The 17660-nt window shown below is 47.0% G+C and overlaps 1 protein-coding gene across 5 annotated transcripts in view; it reads right to left on the bottom strand.

Annotated features, from left to right (window-relative positions):
• Nucleotides 1-17045, bottom strand: part of Sh3tc2 (SH3 domain and tetratricopeptide repeats 2) — a 57095-nt gene extending 40050 nt beyond the window's left edge. Inside the window, exons 1-7 of one of the 5 annotated variants that reach the window (XM_076555345.1) lie at nucleotides 16425-17045; nucleotides 8793-8894; nucleotides 6457-6584; nucleotides 3575-3691; nucleotides 2330-2473; nucleotides 1022-1220; nucleotides 248-321 (exon numbers count right to left, since the gene is read on the bottom strand). In XM_076555345.1, coding sequence (XP_076411460.1) covers nucleotides 248-321; nucleotides 1022-1220; nucleotides 2330-2357 — 301 coding nt within the window. In that variant the 5' untranslated portion in view covers nucleotides 2358-2473; nucleotides 3575-3691; nucleotides 6457-6584; nucleotides 8793-8894; nucleotides 16425-17045. The remainder of the gene's footprint in view (nucleotides 1-247; nucleotides 322-1021; nucleotides 1221-2329; nucleotides 2474-3574; nucleotides 3692-6456; nucleotides 6585-8792; nucleotides 8895-16424) is intronic. The other 4 variants (XM_006985158.4, XM_076555346.1, XM_016003697.3 and 1 more) reach the window with 4 other exon arrangements.
• Nucleotides 17046-17660: the final 615 nt, after the last annotated feature.

Genomic DNA, 17660 nt, shown 5'->3' with positions numbered 1-17660 from the left:
ACCGGTCTATCTTTAAATCTTTCTCACCCCTGCCATTCCCTAACACCCCTCTCCCAGCCCTCTCCACATATGCGTGTTCTGCCCATTCGTGCAGGCAGGCATCTGTTTCCTCAGCCCCGGCCTGAACCTTCACTTTACAGGCAAAGACCCCAAGTGTGCAGACAGTAACTGACGTCCCACATCCAGTCAGTGAGATTAGGAGGCAGGTACACATCATCTTCCTGACGATGCTGTTTTCAGCTCATACCAATGTGACAAGAGCTCATCCAGTCTCTCTTCCTGGGGAGGCCACAGATTCCCGGGTAGGTCTTTAGGAACCATCTGCCAGTGGAAACATGGAGTTTTCGAACATTAAAACAACGAGCAGAAGAGTCCCGTAGAAAAATGACAGTGGTGTTATCGTTCGCCTTATTTTAATGACAGCAAACTGAGAACTTACTTTACACTGTGAAAATGAAAGTCTGGGATCTTCCCTGGCTCTGTAATTCTTCTGCCAGTTAAATAACTTGCACACAACCTTTAATATTCTTACTGTCGATTCTGCCAGCGTCAGGCAGAGGGAATAAGACATGAGACAAGATTGTCGCTCTATCAGCTCAAGTTTACAGTCTCCTCCAGCAGAGATTCTCAAACTTTAGTGTGAAGAACAGGCCTGGGCACATCATTTAAAATGGGAGTTTCTGGGCCCAACATCAAGAGAATCGGTGGCAGGTGGAGGGGGCTGAATTCATAGTAACACCCTCAGGTGACATTGACCAGAGTGGCCCCAGTTCATGCATTGAAAAGCACTTCAATGGAGGTCATATACTTCTTCCTATATACTATGTCCATCTGAAATTTAGAGTTCTTCCCGCTTTCATCAAACAATACAATTTTAAAAAATAAAGGAGATTTAAAAGCCACCCCAATTCTGCCCTCTTCCAGGCACCAGGAATACCATATCTAACAGGATATCTATTCTAGTCTGTCCAAACGTCAGTCTGCTCTGGGACCCTCCCCCAGGGGGTGGGCAGCTACTCACTGATGGAAAGGGACAGACAGGGGCTCCAGGGCTGACACAGGCACCAGGCCCCTCTGACCCGTCACTAAAGACACGCCTTCCCACTCAGATTCGCCTTCAGAGAGCACGCAGATTAGCTCATTCTTGCACAGTGTCAAATACTCCCCTTCCTTCTCATCTGGCTGAGCCACGGAGCACATGGCTCTGCAGAAGAAGTGGCCTGCAGAGAATGAGAAAAACCTTCCAAGGAGCAGCCGGAAATGGGAGAGCGTCTCCTTTCAGGTACCACTTAGATGCAGAGCCCAGACAATTTTCTTCCTCCGAGTAAAAGTCCACTGTCCGGGAGGAGACACAAGGGCCTTGTGCTGTGATCCCAGGGAGTAAGAAAAGTCACTGACAGGGAGTTCCCTTAAAATAGATACTAATAGATGTGAGTAATTCGGGAGAATAAGACTTAATTGGACTTTACCGAGAAAGAGAGAGAGAGAGAGAGAGAGAGAGAGAGAGAGAGAGAGAGAGAGAGAGAGAGATGAAGCAAAGCCCCACGGAAATACATGCGCATTTACACAACTCCAGCTGCCTTTGCAACCCTGTACTTCATTCAGAGCCACAAAAACAAAAGGAAGTCATTTAGATGAACGCAATGAGGCCAAATGAGCTTTGTAATGGTACGGCATGGACTCTGTCCTACAGAGCTGTGCACTAGAATTGGAAAGAGAATGACTTTCATAAAACTATCGTGGGCCAGTCTGGCTTTCAATGTGTATTAAGTGATCAGACCTGACCAACTGCCAGTCAGATGGCATTTTCACTTGTGAAAAGGTCAGGCAGAGAAGCTTCAACTGACCCCTCATATTCCATTATTGAATTTCATGAGATAGTTCAGGTATTCTGAGACTCATAAATTTATTTTACAATCAAATTACATCATGTGTTCATAGAACCATCTCTCCATCCTGGAGACGGTTAGAATTACATGGGAAACCCTATTTTTAAAATGCCAATGGCAGGGTCCCCACCTCCAGAAACTCGACCAGCCTGGATAAAGCCTGGCAGTCCCACCCCCACCCCACCCCTTAAACTCCCAAGCAGCCTGAACATGAATCAGTGAGACCAACCAACTAACACAGCTGTTTGTGTGATGTCAGGACTGGGCTGAGAAGGATGCTTGAGGTTGCATTACAACAGATAGGTTCACTCAGGCATGTTTTCATCTTTCTAAGACTTTTTTTGTTTTGTTTTTGCCTCTCTTGGTATCTTAATTACTGAGGGACTCCAATAACAAATATTTCAATGAGGCTTCCATTCCAAATCCCATGCCAGACTCACCTTCCTGCAGCAGGAGGCCCAGGTACATGTTTTCCAAGTGATTGTCATCTACAGACACTTGGATCTCTGTGTCATCCACCAGTCTGTAGTTGAGCCAATACTTATGGTCAAAGAAGAGCTGTTCCAGACATGTGGACACATAGCCTAGAGGTCAAACCAACACAGCCAAACAAGGTGAGTTCTGCCCTGAGCGGCCACAAGAGAGAAAACACATACCCAGACCCACCAGTTAAATGGAGAAGAGTGCTCTCTAGACACTATCATATGCCAATATTCTTCGAAACTGAATTATTCATATTGAAATTCTGCTCCTTTTGAATCTTCTTCACTATTCCTATAATGCAATAACCTCCCATCCTCTACCCCCACTGTCTACCACAAGAGTCAAATTTGAAAGTTCACACCTAGGAGTCTTATGAAAACACAGAGGCTAATAATTAGCAGGTCTGAGGTAGAGCCTGGGTTTCTGAGTCTGTAACAGCAGCACACTCCAGGGAGTGAATGAACCAATCCACAAAGCAAAAGTGTAATAGTGACCATCTATCATGAATCACCATGAATATAAGAGAAGTTTCCTGCTCCAGCCAAAGGTCACTTTGACCCTCCCCCCAGCTCAGCATTGCTCTCTGGGTACAACTTCAGGGAACATTTGTAATGCAGCAAGTGTTCATCAAATGTAGGTGACTTGGCTGTGAAACCATCAGTTCCTGCCAGGACTTTTTGTCCTGGAACAGAGGATGAAACAGTGTCCACTGCAATGGTAATGTCACTGTGCTCTGACATCCGCAACTTTCTAGAAAACCCTGAAGACGGGGGCCACTTCCCAGCTGGGCCCCCCACCTCTTTCTTTGACTCTTTTACAAACACGTGGGACAAAGCATCTCCGAGCTTTGCTATTTTGAGCAGCTTCTCACTCTTCCTCAGGAGTAGTTGTCTTTCTTCCTAATGGACTTCACATCTATATCACGGCATCCGACTCAGCAGTCCACCAAACTGTTTGCCCAGTTATGTCATTTTTTAAAAGCTCTCCCTGGATGGTAGGGAAATGAGTTTCTTCACAGACATTTTAGAGTAATAGTTAATACTTATTTTGGTATTAGCTTTAGAGAGTTTTATGATATTTCAAAAAGCTAACCATCCATCCATTCAGAGCTGCATCTCCTTTATCTATCAGAGGCAAACCCATTCCCTGATATCAGGCTCAATGAGCTAGCTAGATTGAGAAGTGTTGTCTCCTCTACCTACCCAGGGCATACCTAAGTTCAGGTAGGTGGAAAACTTCCAGATTTCTTCCACAGTCTTGAAGGTGATGAGGAACTGGTCCTTCTGGGACTGGATGCCCACCAGCCTTGCAGAGAGGTCCTGAACAAGAGCAACAAGTCAGCCTGTGGTAACAGAGTCACTTAAGGAGATCACGTGAGGACCAAGCATTAATCAACAACTTAGTTGTTGCTAAGCAGTATGTTGTAAAACATTCTCCCATCAGTGAGTGGTCTACATCATGTTTATCGGTTACGGATGCCATCCTTGCACATTTGGGTTAGTTTACAATCTACCTCAATAGATAAATCTTTATGCATATCCTTGCTTGTTCGGGTACACGTGATTCTAAGAAGCACAGTTGCCAGTGGAGAATATATGCATCTTCTATTCTAAAATGCAGCCACACAACAGCCTCCAGAAATATCTGCCAGTATCGTTTCATCAGCAGAACAAGAAGAGGCCCAGGAGCCTCTTGCTGTCCAGTATCGGACCAAAGTAGGCTTGAGCCCAGTGGCACTTGCTTCACCCCAGTCTTTCTCTGTTGGTTGCTCAGAATGATGGTCTGAACGTCCTACCCCAGGGCCAGGAACTCTCGTGGAGAGCATCTGCTAGACCCAGTCCTTAGGGAGCCTAAGGGAAAGAGCATCCGAAAGAAGAGCCCCAAGCCCAGAAAGGTCGGAATCTGCATCCCCTCCACACCAGCGACTCAGAGGCCCCAGATCCTGAGCAGGTATAGATCTTGTGAGCAAGCAGGACTGCTGGGTAATATAAATATATGCATATTATATACAGTCACTGTGTGTGTGTGTGTGTGTGTGTGTGTGTGTGTGTGTGTGTGTGTGTGTGTATAGTGAATTTGCTAGATGTCAGAACTTTGCAAGGCAAATCTTTGTGAGCAACACTTCATTCAGCTCCCACAATAAATACCTGAAAAGAGTGCAATCGTGGTATTTAATCCACTCTATGGCTTTTGTAACATCTAACCACTTCTTAAATGAAAGACAAGGAAGTACGGCACCCTGCCTAATGGACAGAGTGTACTTTCCCTAAGATGTATACTAAATAAGGATGGCTGTTATGATTAATAGTATCGTGAAGCTCATAGCATCACCCCAGTTTTGTAAACAAAGAGATGAGGACACAGAGAGGTGAGGTAACTTTCCCGGGGTCATCTACAGTGAGTCAGCCCTGACTGGCTCTTGGATATAGCCAACTTCGGACCTCAGCTTCCACCCCTAAACATGCTTAGTTCAAGACATGACCTAACTAATGGCTAGCTCTTTGCCATCAAACCCTGCTCCTGCCCAAAGCAAAGGTGATTGAATCCAAGGGAAAGTCATCAAAGCCATCGGCAGCTGGCATCTTCCCTCCCCGAGTTCCAAGGATTAAAATAGAATAAAAGCAAATTTAGAAGCCCAGGATTGGAGAAATGGCTCAGTAGGTAAAACCACTTGTTGCTCAAGCACGAGGTCCTGAGTTTAGATCCGCAGCACCCATGTAGGAAAAGCCGGGTGCAGCCACTACACCTGTAACCCCGGTGCTGAGGGGTGAAGCAGAGACTGGAGGAATGCTGGGGCTTGTTGGCCATCAGCCTAGTGAAAAGTGACAGAGCAGGCCACCTAATGTCCCCCTCTAGCCTCTTCGAATGCCCGAGCACAGTGGCCTGCCCAGGGGCATGTGCATCCATCCACACACATGTGCATACACCATAGTCACACTCAGGCACACACATTTTTTTTTAACTTCAGCTGTTAATTATGGAACAGATACCACTACCCATGCACCATGTACAAAAGCAAGCTCTCTACAGGCGTAGCCTTGCTTTCTACTAAAAACCAGCTGCTGTTACTCTGTTACATGACAGCCACCACGCTTTTCTCCTTTCCACTTGTACCAGATTAAGGAGGAAATGAAAATAATAAGACATATTAATTTGCCACGTAAGGCAATGTTTTCTTTCCCTACCACTGACAGCAACAGATTCTCTCTATTTCTGACTCTCATTTTTTGATCAGACCTTTAGTAATACCAAATATAGCTTAACTATTAAGCATCTATCTACTATGAAAATCCATCTGATTTATTTCATTGTTCCTTTCATCCCAATATTTATAGTTATGTTTTTTTTCATTGGCAATATTATTACTTTAAACATATGTGCTTGCCAGGCAGTGGTGGTGCACACCTCAGGTGGATCTCTGTGATTCGAGGCCAGCCTGGGGTACAGAGTGAGATCCAGGACAGCCAGGGCTGCACAGGAAAACTCTGTCTCAGAAAAAAAAAAAAATGTTCTCAGTGTTTACCAGGACCCAAGAGGAAAAGGAGAAAATAGACAGTTGTTTGTGACACAGAGACTGAACTTAGAGTGATGGAGATAGAACGTTCTGGAAACAAACATCGTAAGTGAATCATGCGCCAGGCGGTGGTGGCGCATGCCTTTAATCCCAGCACTCGGGCGGCAGAGCCAGGCGGATCTCGGTGAGTTCGAGGCCAACCTGGGCTTCAGAGTGAGTTCCAGGAAAGGCGCAAAGCTACACAGAGAAACACTGTCTGGAAAAAAAAAAAGTGAATTGTGCATTTTAAATCACAATGGGAAAATACGTGAATGTTGCACCCTAGTAACAAAACAAAATTCAAATGTAGCACCTTGGGGGGCTGGGAGTATACTTCTGAGACAGTTACTATAGACATGCTTATTCTGCATTAATGCAAGTAACTTGCCCAAAATTGGGGGAGGGGGGTCCCTCTGGCTTAGGTCACTCATTCCTTAGGCAGCCAGTTGCTTGCTTGGGGACTTACCTTGTTCTAGGCACAGTCCTTGCTATTGGGGACCTGGGATCTGAGAGTCATCCACCCCAGCTCACCTTAAACAGCGCACAGACTTCATGGTCTTCATTCTCCAGGGCCCAGAGCCTCCTCCGTGCAGCTTCCTGTAAGCTTGCGTTGACACACCTCTGGGAGCGACTCTTCACACAGAATGAGAGCACCAGGTCTGAAAGAGAAGAGAGACGCAAGGCTGGGTGCACAGTGAAAGAAAGAACCAGGGGGAAAATTGCCCCCACAAACCCTAAATCGGTGTCCTCCAGATCAGAGTAGGCTGAAGGATCTCCCGGGTTCCCTTTCAAGTGTCCTCCCCAGGGACAGGGAAAAACACTAAGGCCCGCAGGGCTCTGGAGAGGTGGACAGTGGTCGCTTTGGCTCAGGCGCTGACACAGACCCAGCCAAAGTAGACATTGCTTCCAGAAGATGATGTGTGAAAATTCCAAATGAAAACTACGTTATTCAAAGTGAAGGGAATACACTTATACACAAATTTCTTTTTATTAAACATATTTCTTTTTTAAATTTATCTACTTTTATTTCGTGTGTGTCGGTATTTTGCCTGCATGTGCCTGTATAGGAGTGTCAGATCTTGGAGTTACAAACAGTTGTGAGCTGCCATGTGGGTGCAGGGAATTGAACCCGGGTCCTCTGGAAGAGCAGTCAGTGCTCTTAACTGCAGAGCCATCTCTCTAGCCCCTACACACAAATTTATAATAGGTAATAAACATTATCTTAGGAGTTGTTTGTACACATTTTCCCAACCTGTTTCTTATGCTCCAGGATTAACATTTCTCATGACAGCCAGGGAACCCAAGCGGCTGGAGGATACACCTGTGATGATTTTTTTCTCAATTAAATCACCTGATGTGGAAAGACTCACCTTTTATTTGGATCTTTTTTTTTTTTTTTAAAGATTTATTTATTTATTATGTATACAGTGTTCTGCCTGCATGTGTCCTTGCAGGCCAGAAGAGGGCACCAGATCTCATTACAGGTGGTTGTGAGCCATCATGTGGTTGCTGGGAATTGAACTCAGGACCTCCGGAAGAGCAGTCAGTGCTCTTAACCACTGAGCCATCTCTCCAGCCCCTATTTGGATCTTTTGAGGCAGGAAAATCCACCTTACATCTGGGCCACACCTTCTGGTGACATCCTATATAAAGGACATGGAAGAAGGAAGCTGGCGCTCTCTGCCTGCTTGCCCTCGCTTTCACTGACAAGTCTATTCCTTCACTGGCATTAGAGTCTACTTCTCCAAGACTCCAGCACATACTGCAGACCGGCTGAGACATGCAGCCTCATGGACAGAACAACTACTTGATTCTTGAAAGTTTTGTTGGCAGACAGCCATTGTTGGGATAGCTGGACCACAGCCTATAAGATACTCTAATGAATCCTCTTTATATGTTCTTCTATCAGTTCTGTCCCTTCAGAGAACCCTGAGTAATACAACAAGGGCTCAAGCCTCCTCCTCATCACATATTAAGTATATGACAGTCAAATCACCTTCCTTTCTGAGATTTTGCTTTCCACCTTCCCATCTGATAGGTAGGCATTTGGGTGATGCCATGAAAAGGAGATTGTGTAAGAGCCATGTAACAGACCTCCTGACACAAGATCTGCTCTCAAAATGGTCCCCACTACTACCTGTCAGATGCTATGGTACAGGAATACCTCCTGTCTATCATCTGGTTTCTGCTGTAAGGCTTGTCTCAATGATATCATTTTCTAATGAGAATTCTCTCTTTGTGAGTTTCACTGAAATATTAATGAAAATGGATATCTTCCATCACATTGATTTCCAAATCATTTTCTGCTTCTAAAACATTCATTCAGAAGCTTCTGCCCAGCCAATCTCATTCTACACACTCAGGTCTTCACTTTAGTATTCATTTGTTTAAGAAATATTTACTCAGAGCCTAGAATGTGAAGAGAGTGTGGTAAGTGTTATACAGAATATAGACAGGTCCTCCAAATATTCATTTCTCAATCTGTGTCTTTGTCATACATTTTTTGGACATCAACTACATACAAACAACTCTCTAAAGTATCATGATGAATGCACAGTTTTTGTTTAATTTAACCCTGCCCCCATATCACCTTAAAAATCTGATCAATAATGCTTCTCTAGGCCAGAAATTATATATGGAGTTCCTGAAACATTCCAGATTCTAAAGAGTTTTGACTAACAGTCTGGAAGATTTGTGAGCGTAACAATATCATAAAGACACACAAAGATGCACTTGGATGTAACAAGAAATAAGGGCAATGGGGGTGGGAGGATATCTGCAGATGGAGACCAGGAAGCTCTACCCAGAAGGTGTTTTGTTTTGTTTTGTTTTGTTTTCAATTGAACTTATCTGTGTGATTTAGATACCTTGAGTAATATTCTGTGGCAGGAAACATTTTCCTTTGTTTTCAAGTGAGGCTATGTCCTCCTCACTTGATCCAGGTAGATCTTTAGAAGGACTTTCTTTACCTGAAGAAAATGAAGCACAAGAACATTTGTAACAGTATATGCAAGTCATAATTATGGACTGCAAGTTCCTACGAAATGCCAATGGTTTTCCCACGAGAAGGGGCTTGAAAGAATTATTGTCGCGGTTGCCTTATAATTACTTAGTAGCCAGCTGTTGTGGAAGAACTGTCATATATGTTATCTCAATCCCGCAGCATCCTGGGTGTACCCATTTCACTAACCAGTCACACCCACCGGTCAAACCCAGTTCCAGGGTACAGTGCACTGAAGGCACCCCAGTCATGTGGAGCCTACACAGATCATTATTATTGTTTTCTGCAACAAGGTCTGGACCAATGAGCAGGTATGGGAAGGCTGGAGTGGAAGAAGAAAGAATGGTATCATTAGAGAGACGGCTGGGGAATGGTTGTCATGTCCCCATGCTGTCCATCTATCTGCCCACAAAGTAGGGTCCTATCTAAACACTCTATCCTCCCAGCTCTTAAAATAGATCCTGTTTTTGTTGCTGCTGAGGTGGAGTAAAGGGTGTAGGCTGAAGCTATTAGAAGAGTGTTTGCCTAACACGAACAAGGTTCTGGGCTCCATCATAAGCAGCATTATGACCACCATCGACATAACAGAGTTCAAAGACGGAGGACTGTGGGCTGATAGATGCATGAGATGGTTCAGTAGGCAAAGGCCATCAAGTCTGACAACCTGACTTCAATCCCTAGGAAAGATCTGATAGCTGCAACTTGTCCTCTGACCTCTAGACACACACACACACACACACACACACACACACACACACACGATATAAATATAAATAAATGTTACAAGGGGGAAGACAGATTGGAACACAGGGTGGGGACCAGGGTGAGGTTAGAGGAGTGGTATTTTGATTGCTTAAGGTTGAAAAGAGAGCAGAGAGTACAGTGAAAAAGCATGAGGAAGTAGAAAGAGCAGAGAAATGCACCCACTGCCGTTGATGCAAAGGCATGTCCAGCTACCAACCCTGGAGCAGGTCCAGCCCAGGGTAGTTCTTTTGTGCTATAGTACCCCTTGAATCATGCTCACAGCTTGGACACCACCAATAATACATAGCCCATGACGGGTCTTCACTCTGTGTGGACCAGAGAACCCAAACGGCTGGACAGCCCTCCAGGACTGGCCTCTTTCAAGGTGTTCTCCTTGAGCTCCACAAGGAGCTCAAGTCTTTAGCACATTCATTTTGGCTGCTGGACTTTGTCCTTTCCGCCACAACATTTCTCAAGAACTAACCCACTGGAGCAGAACCAGGCAAGCAAGCATAACCTCCTCCTAGGAAAGAAGGTTAATAATCTTGTCTCCACCACAAGTCACTTATTTAATCTTCACAACTGCCTATAAAACTTGGGTCGGAGGTGTCTAGGCCCCCCGGGTCTTGCCCTCTAGAGCTGTAGTTCAGCGACATGGCCAAAGACGTGACAAGACTCAAGCAGTCCCAATCACCCTAGCTAGTGCCGAACCTCAGTCCGGTTGTCAAGAGACTTGGTCCCTCTCCACAGTGGGCCTCCGTGGTGGCATCTTGACACCCAGAGGTCTCTCTCCCTTTCTTCCTGGTGAGAGCAGTCAGCACTGTTGACGGACAGTGGGAACGAAATGGGTTTCAGCGCGAGTGGGCAGAAGGAGGTGCCAGCTCTTACCCGGTGAGCTGCTCAGTGAGGAAAGCTAAGCCGTAAGTAGGCAATCTGGCAGCAATGAGTCAAGGCCATCAGAATCATGCTGTAGTTCTGTCCACAGGAGTCAGAAGTAGTTGGGGGTGGGGATGGGGGAATGGCCACTAGCTGGAAATCATGAGATCTCTCCATGGACTGGTCAAATGACTTGGACACTTCTTCTGGGGCCTTTAATTTCTCCAGGTATGAAAGAAAAAGTTGCCCAGATCAGCACTTCTGAACCCTGGCTGCTCACTTGCGTCATCCAGGTGAGGTTTTCGTATGTGCCTGCTTAGGCTCCATCAGCATGGATTCTGACTTTCGTGATCTGCAGGGCAGCTACCGGGTCAGGGATACCTTTGTTTTAAATCGCCACGAGCTAATATCAGTTTAAGGCAGGGTTGAGAACCGCATGAGCAGACCAGTGCTTCTCAAATGTAGTGAGTGCCTAATGGATCGTCCTGGGGACTGATATTCTGCTCAAAGCTGGGCAGTGAGGGTCTGCATTTCTAGCATTTCTAGATGCTGTTTCCATCACTGGCCTGAGGAGCACATACGGAGTAGCAACTGCTTTCCTACCTTAGAACAAACCCCCAAACCTTAGCTTAAACCCCCAAACATCTCTCTTTCCTCCCTTACAAAGTGAATTTTTAGTTTTAATTGCATAATACCGTTTAGAAATCAAAATGTTTTATTGACCCCAAAATGCTTGTCTTGACTTTGAAACCTGGAGGACTTAGAGCCCGGGGCTTTTGTTCCCATACAATCAGCGGAGGTGAGTGGCTGCTGTCCCACTGCTAAGTACATGCTGTTCAGCCACCACAGCCCACCCTACCCAGTCACTCGCTGTGACCTTGCACGAGGAAGATCTGACAGCAGCAGCCTGTGAAGTGAGCCTACCTTCAGGAAGGAAAGCCCAAGGCAATGGCCTGTAAAGGAGATGTGAGGTTTGGAGCGTGAGACCGAGTGTTCGATCCCAAGCCCCAAGGGTAGGGAGGATGGGACATTTTAAAAGACGTCTCTAAAAAAATAAACTTGCAGAAACTGAAGATGACTATCTGCATGATTTAGGTGGCCAATGGTTTTCTAAGCAGGATCGGAAAAGACCTATTCTTCCCCTCCTCAAAATCATGCATAGACTATAATGCATTAAATTCAAGAATTTGTGCTGATCAAAAGGTGTGAAAGAGTGATGCACAGAGGGCATAGTAAAAGAAAACATTAACACTGCATACAGTCATCAAAGAACTTGAACCTGGAGTACACAGGCAAGACCATGAGAAACCTTCAAGGGCGCATTGGAGAGATGACTTCTCGGTTAACCATACTTGTTGCTCTCATAGGGGACCTGGGTTTGATTCCCAGCACCCACACAGTGGTTCACAACCATCTGTAACTCCAGTTCCAGGGAATCCCATGCCTTCTTCTGACCTCCTCAGGCGCCAAGCATCCATGTGGTACACATACACACATGCAAGCAAAATACATAAAATGTAACGAACAAGTCTAACTAAAAGGTCTTTTAATCTGTAAGAAACAAGTATGCAGGGTAGTGATGAGCTTTGTATGTGTATATGGCCAACCTGCACATGCTGGGCAGGTAAGGGGCCCTGCTTGGTAAACATAGTAGGGCCAGGAGAGATGCCCACTCTGGCAGGCAGATGGGAAGGGATGGGTGTGTAAGCAGCGGGGAGCTGTGGGACATTCTTGGCAGTGGGGTGGCATCATAAAAGTGGTCACTCTGCTAGAAGAAGCATAGGAAAGAATACAGAAAAGGAAGCAGAAGACTCAGAGACCTGCTGGGGAGCTGTTAGACAATCAGGGAGGGAGTGGGAGACCGGACTGTAGTTTTCAACAGTATAAAGCGACAGAACAGAGTCAATGATACTGTGTTTTAACGTAAGAAAAAGAGAAGGCATCCTGGCCTGCCAAATACTGAAGACAAATATGAGGGAGAAATAAACATCACCAAAAAATGGATGTTGGGAAATGTAGGCCCAGAAATGAGGGGCGATTTTACCAAGATCGCACAGCAACTTAACAGACGAGTCAGAGGTCATCCAAATCACTGGGGGGCAGTCTTGGTTATTTCTACTCTAGTAGCTGACCTTGGAACTCTAAGGTCAAAGGTCTCCGATGAGGAAAGCATCCCAACCCAGGAACTTGCTGGAAATGAGGACCCCTCCCCCTTCTCTTCTTCTGGCTTCTCTGTTCCCACCATCACCCCAAAACGTAAAGAAAACCAACACTGAAGGCTTCCCCACATGCTCTTTATTACTTCGCCCACATTTTTTTTCCCCTTTGACCCAGAAAACACACCATCAGCAGTTTTTGTGAGCTAACCCACATCTGATTGCTAGGAGAAAAAAAAACAGTCTCTCACTACAGTTACATCCATCTATATGGATGTCTCTCAGACTGCAAAGAGGGGTCGGCAAGCAAGTTGCATAACAATAGCATTTTGTTTATGTCTGAAATGGCAAAGTATTCTTTGCAATGACTGAGTGTGCATGGATATGTAAGAGAGAAAAAAAAACCACAGAATTGACAAAAGTGAGTGATGGATTTTGCGGAGTGAGAGGTGGGAATCAGACTGGAAAGAGCCAGCCAGGGGACCCTGATTATAGATGCAACATTTTATTTATTCAAAAAGAGAAATGAAGACGTTCTGATGCCACAAAATGATAAAGTGGATGGGGCTCACTATTCCAACGCTATGTACCATCACTGTGTTCAGAATGTCTCTCCATCCTTTTAAATCCAGAGTGGTGCCCTGTTTATTGCTGTGTGCATTCCCCTCCCCCTGGGATTATATCAATGAGTCGGTCTTACTAGAAAGGCGAGAGTGACAGTGTCCACAAAAAAATCTCCCCTACTTCTTCTGTATGAGAACTCCTGCCAAATCACTTCGAAGGGGTGTTGGAGATAAGAGAGAAGTGTTAGGCACTTCTGACGGGGCTTCCTCTGGGATCTGAAGTGGGCACTTGTTGGTGACTAACGATGGCAAGAAACCCGAAGGGGAGGAGTCAGAGGTCCTGGCAACTGCCCAGGACCTGCCCTCTCACCATATGCTAGTAGGAGATTTCTGCAGAAAGTGAGAAACATGAACAGGAGGAGCTCCAGGAAGGGTCTATACAGGAGAACACACCTTGCTGAGGCAGCCCAAGCCAGCTTCCATTACTGTTACAGCAAGGCAAACCTGGGCAGCCACCCAGGGTCCCATGGTATCTCGAACCTTCTCCCTTGCCTTCCCCTATATACAAGGACACATGGTTTGGGCCTCACTGTCAACTTCCACCTAAACAGACCCAATAGCAGGAGCAGCCAAAGAAACTAGAACACAGACCTCTCTCCAGTAGAACAGCAAATTAGAGATGAGGTGTGGCTCGGATTAGCTAACAGTGGAACAGCTGGCCATCACTGGAAGTCGTATCTATGAGACACGCTGTCCAGTCTAATCCTCCCCAAAGTTCTTGTGATCGGCTCACTCAACGCAGCACACTGTCAGATAACTTCTACTCAAAGGTCCCAGGGACTTGCCTGAGGTCATGTAAATGTTAAGCTGTTCAGAGAAGTGTCTCAGACTGTGACGTTTCCCTAGGATATACCGGGAGGCTAGGATGGAAATGTTTACACCATCTGGCCTCAGATGCTTCCCTAGCGACTTCCCTCAGGAAAAGCCGGGTGGGTGGAGAACAACACAGGAAGAAGGACTGGGAAACTGTGACAGAATAAATAGTAAGTTGGCTTCCATTTAATAGTGAGATACCCAGGGGCTACCCAGCGCCAGTGGTGAAAAAAATAAAAGTGAAAGGATACAATTATGGGATGACAGTGTCACGAAACTTCGAGGTCAGCTTCAGTGTTAGCTTCCTAGTCTCGCACCACAGAACTCGTCCCAAATGGGACTTCATCAGAGACTGGGCTCCTCCCATTGGAGTTGGGGTTCGTGTCAGGGGCAGAGCCCCTGAGCATCTCCACAGCAGATTACAAACCTCAGACTTTATAGAGGACCCAGAGAATGTGATATGCCAGAGTCACAGAAATATCATTAACAAGGCCTGATATCTAGTCTGCATGATTAACCGGGAGCTGGACTGTTTTCAATGTTGAATGTGTAGACTTGAGCCCTGCCCCCCCCCCAACCCTGTAAGGAAAGCATGATGGGTCATAACACCAATAGGTGAGGAAACTGAAACAGGGGAGTTAAATAAGTTACTCTTTGTGAACGAAAGAACCAAGCTCAAACTCAGACCTTTAGGCCAGAAAGCCCATGTTGACCACACGACATGTTCCCACCTGGAGGTAAACAGAGTCAGACCTGGACCCCAGGTCCCTTCCTTGGCTTCCAGACCTGTGATTCCAAATAGCCCTCACTATGTCTGTCCCCATGGGGTACAAAGACAACAGGACTTGGAGGAAAGGTTTGAAAAGGCTACAAACGCAGAAATTTGGAGAAACAAAAAAAAATGTCAGAGCCTTTTGTGATGTTAGGAGTTCGCCTGCTTATAGTTTTGTGTAGGGTTCTTGGTGTCCCTTGTCCGGGAAGAAGTTCTTGCTGTCAGTGTCAAAATGTGTAGGCCAGGACTTCTGACTTATTTGGGGTTCCCTTTAAAAATCTCAAGTCCTTTTGAGGAGCCCAAGTCACAAGACCACAGAAGGAAGCAGTCAGTCAGAAGGAAAGCCCTTAGCTAAGGGAACCTCCCAGCTTTGCTCACCAGAACCATGGTTAGTGCTCACCAGAACCATGGTTAGTGCTCACCAGAACCATGGTAGTGCTCACCAGAACCATGGTGGTACTCACCAGAATCATGGTAGTGATCACCAGAACCATGGTAGTGCTTGCTCACCAGAACCATGGTAGTGCTCACCAGAACCATGGTAGTGCTCACTAAAAACCATGGTAGTGCTCACTAAAAACCATGGCAGTGTTCACTAAAAACCATGGTAGTGCTCACTAAAAACCATGGTAGTGCTCACCAAAACCATGGTAGTGCTTACCAAAACCATGGTAGCTCTCCAGGAAGACATGTGACCCTAATAAAGGTGCAGAATGATGCCTTAGAGTGATGTTCCTCTGTCTCCCAAGGGAGTCCTCCCCTAGCCCATCCCTTTTCCCCTAGAGCCACCACTCATCCGGATGGATGAACGTCCTACAGCGAGGCCACAGGGTCTCCTTTGGCTGCGCTGTGAAAAGCTGCAGGACCTCTTCAACACTATGACCAGCTGTCCTGGTTCCCTGTGACCGTCTGGGTTTTAGAGCTGACCACATCCCAGGAAAGCCCTCGGTGTCCCGCAAACCAGGAAGACTGGCCACCTTGTGTCCAGATTGCTGGACAGCTTCTTAGCCTAACTTTCCATGACCTCAATTCAACGGGCCGAAAAGTCACCCTCCTCAGAGGCCGGAGGGAGGAAACCGCCTGTGCTTCCTCTGTGGCAGAAGCCCTGATGAAAATAGCCAATAGCCTGAGTGACCCAGGCCAAATTTATGACCGTCCATGGGCCACAGAGGAACTCACTGCGGCGCCTTCTTCCTGTCCTAGGGAATCTTGGGAAGAAAGGAAGGAAGGGCTTAGGAGTGGCTGCCAGGAGCGGCCCTCACTCCCCAGCCACAAAGCACAGGCCCAGCACAGAGCCCGCTTCTCAGGTAAAGGAGTTGTTTACCTCGGACTTCACCACCATTTTGCACCCAGAATGGAAACACCAATCTAGAAGGAGACGAGAGGCAGCCAGAAAGTACAGTCATCTCCCCATCTTTGGAAGGGCAGGTACTCCAAAACACCAACTTCCCTGGATCAGCACTCCTGCTTAAAGCCCCAGGCCAGACCCCCCCCCCCCCCCCCAGGAAACTCACCTGGGCCCCAGGGCAGACTCCGCTCCCCAGGGATACAGAAGCAGCCACCCATGTGTGCACCATCCTCCCTGGGCCAAGGCCCCTGGGAACGCCAGTCAGGAGAACCTTGGGAGCCTCCCATCGGCCGGCGTCCCTCCTCCCGCCTCCTCCCTGGCACGCGAGGGACCGAGGCTGCTCAATGCACAATGCAGCCTTTGATATCCGGCCTGCCGTGGGGAGGCCAGGGAAGGTGGGAGGGGCCACTCAGCCTGCAGGCCAGATAGTCCTTGCTCTGTCAGGCCTTGGCCTGGGGAGCAGCTCCTCCCTGCCTTTCTACAGATTGCTTCATGCCTATCAGGCTGTGGCACATTCCTCGCATTCTAGGATCCAGATACAGTTCGGTTCTTGTGAGGGTAGCCAGGGCAGAGGAGGGCAAAGAGCATCCCGGGAATCGAGGGTGGTGTTCTCGCTGGCTCCCAGATGGACTTGGCCCACAGACTCCCCTGCCAGCTCTTAGAAAGCCTCTCTGCAAATGTTTCCTCGGCTCTTCGATAAAGCCAGGCCAGCGAATGACCATCTGTAGTGTCAGTCAGCCACTGATCGGCTGGTGAACAGCATTGAGCAACCGAGCTTCCAGCTGTGGCCCCCCAAAGTCTTGGTGGGAGAGAATCCGAGAAATCACCTAGTGTTAGCGAGAATTTTATGGTTGAAAGGCTGCACTACCCAAAACATTTAAGGTGTGGGGCCTTCATGAAGAACTGGTCATGCTAGATCAACCTCTTTTCTGTTTCGGATGAGCAGTGGAGCCGAGGAATGTGCATCACACGAGGCTGAGCCTCAGAAAATCTCCAGTGAGATCACTCACAGGAGGTAGAGGGAACAGGTTGCATACCTTTGCTCAGGGGCTTTGACTGCTCTAAGGAGCCAGCCACAAGATCCACTGGGCACTGACCTCCCTTTCTACCCAGAGCAAAGGTCTGCAGGAACACCCAAGGGCAAGAAGGTACTTGCAGAGAGAGACAGGGTCCTGGCAGCCTTGTGCCTCAGGCTCTCTGGAGGCTGCATTTTCAGGTCTCACTGTTCTGGAAGGAAGAGCAGTGGTCTGGTCAGGTTTACATTCCAGGAGGAACATGGGGTAACAGTGAGAAGAACAGGAGTCAGTCTCTGGAGTAATCCAGTGTCCACAGTGTATCCTGAATCAGCCTAAGGACACACAGCATGCAGGCTCTCCAGCAAGTCTCTGCTACAGCTTCAAAA

This window comes from Peromyscus maniculatus, chromosome 19 (genome assembly GCF_049852395.1).
Source record: "Peromyscus maniculatus bairdii isolate BWxNUB_F1_BW_parent chromosome 19, HU_Pman_BW_mat_3.1, whole genome shotgun sequence".
In the NCBI taxonomy this organism is placed as follows: Eukaryota; Metazoa; Chordata; class Mammalia; order Rodentia; family Cricetidae; genus Peromyscus; species Peromyscus maniculatus.
This window is presented reverse-complemented; position numbering and strand designations above follow the sequence as displayed.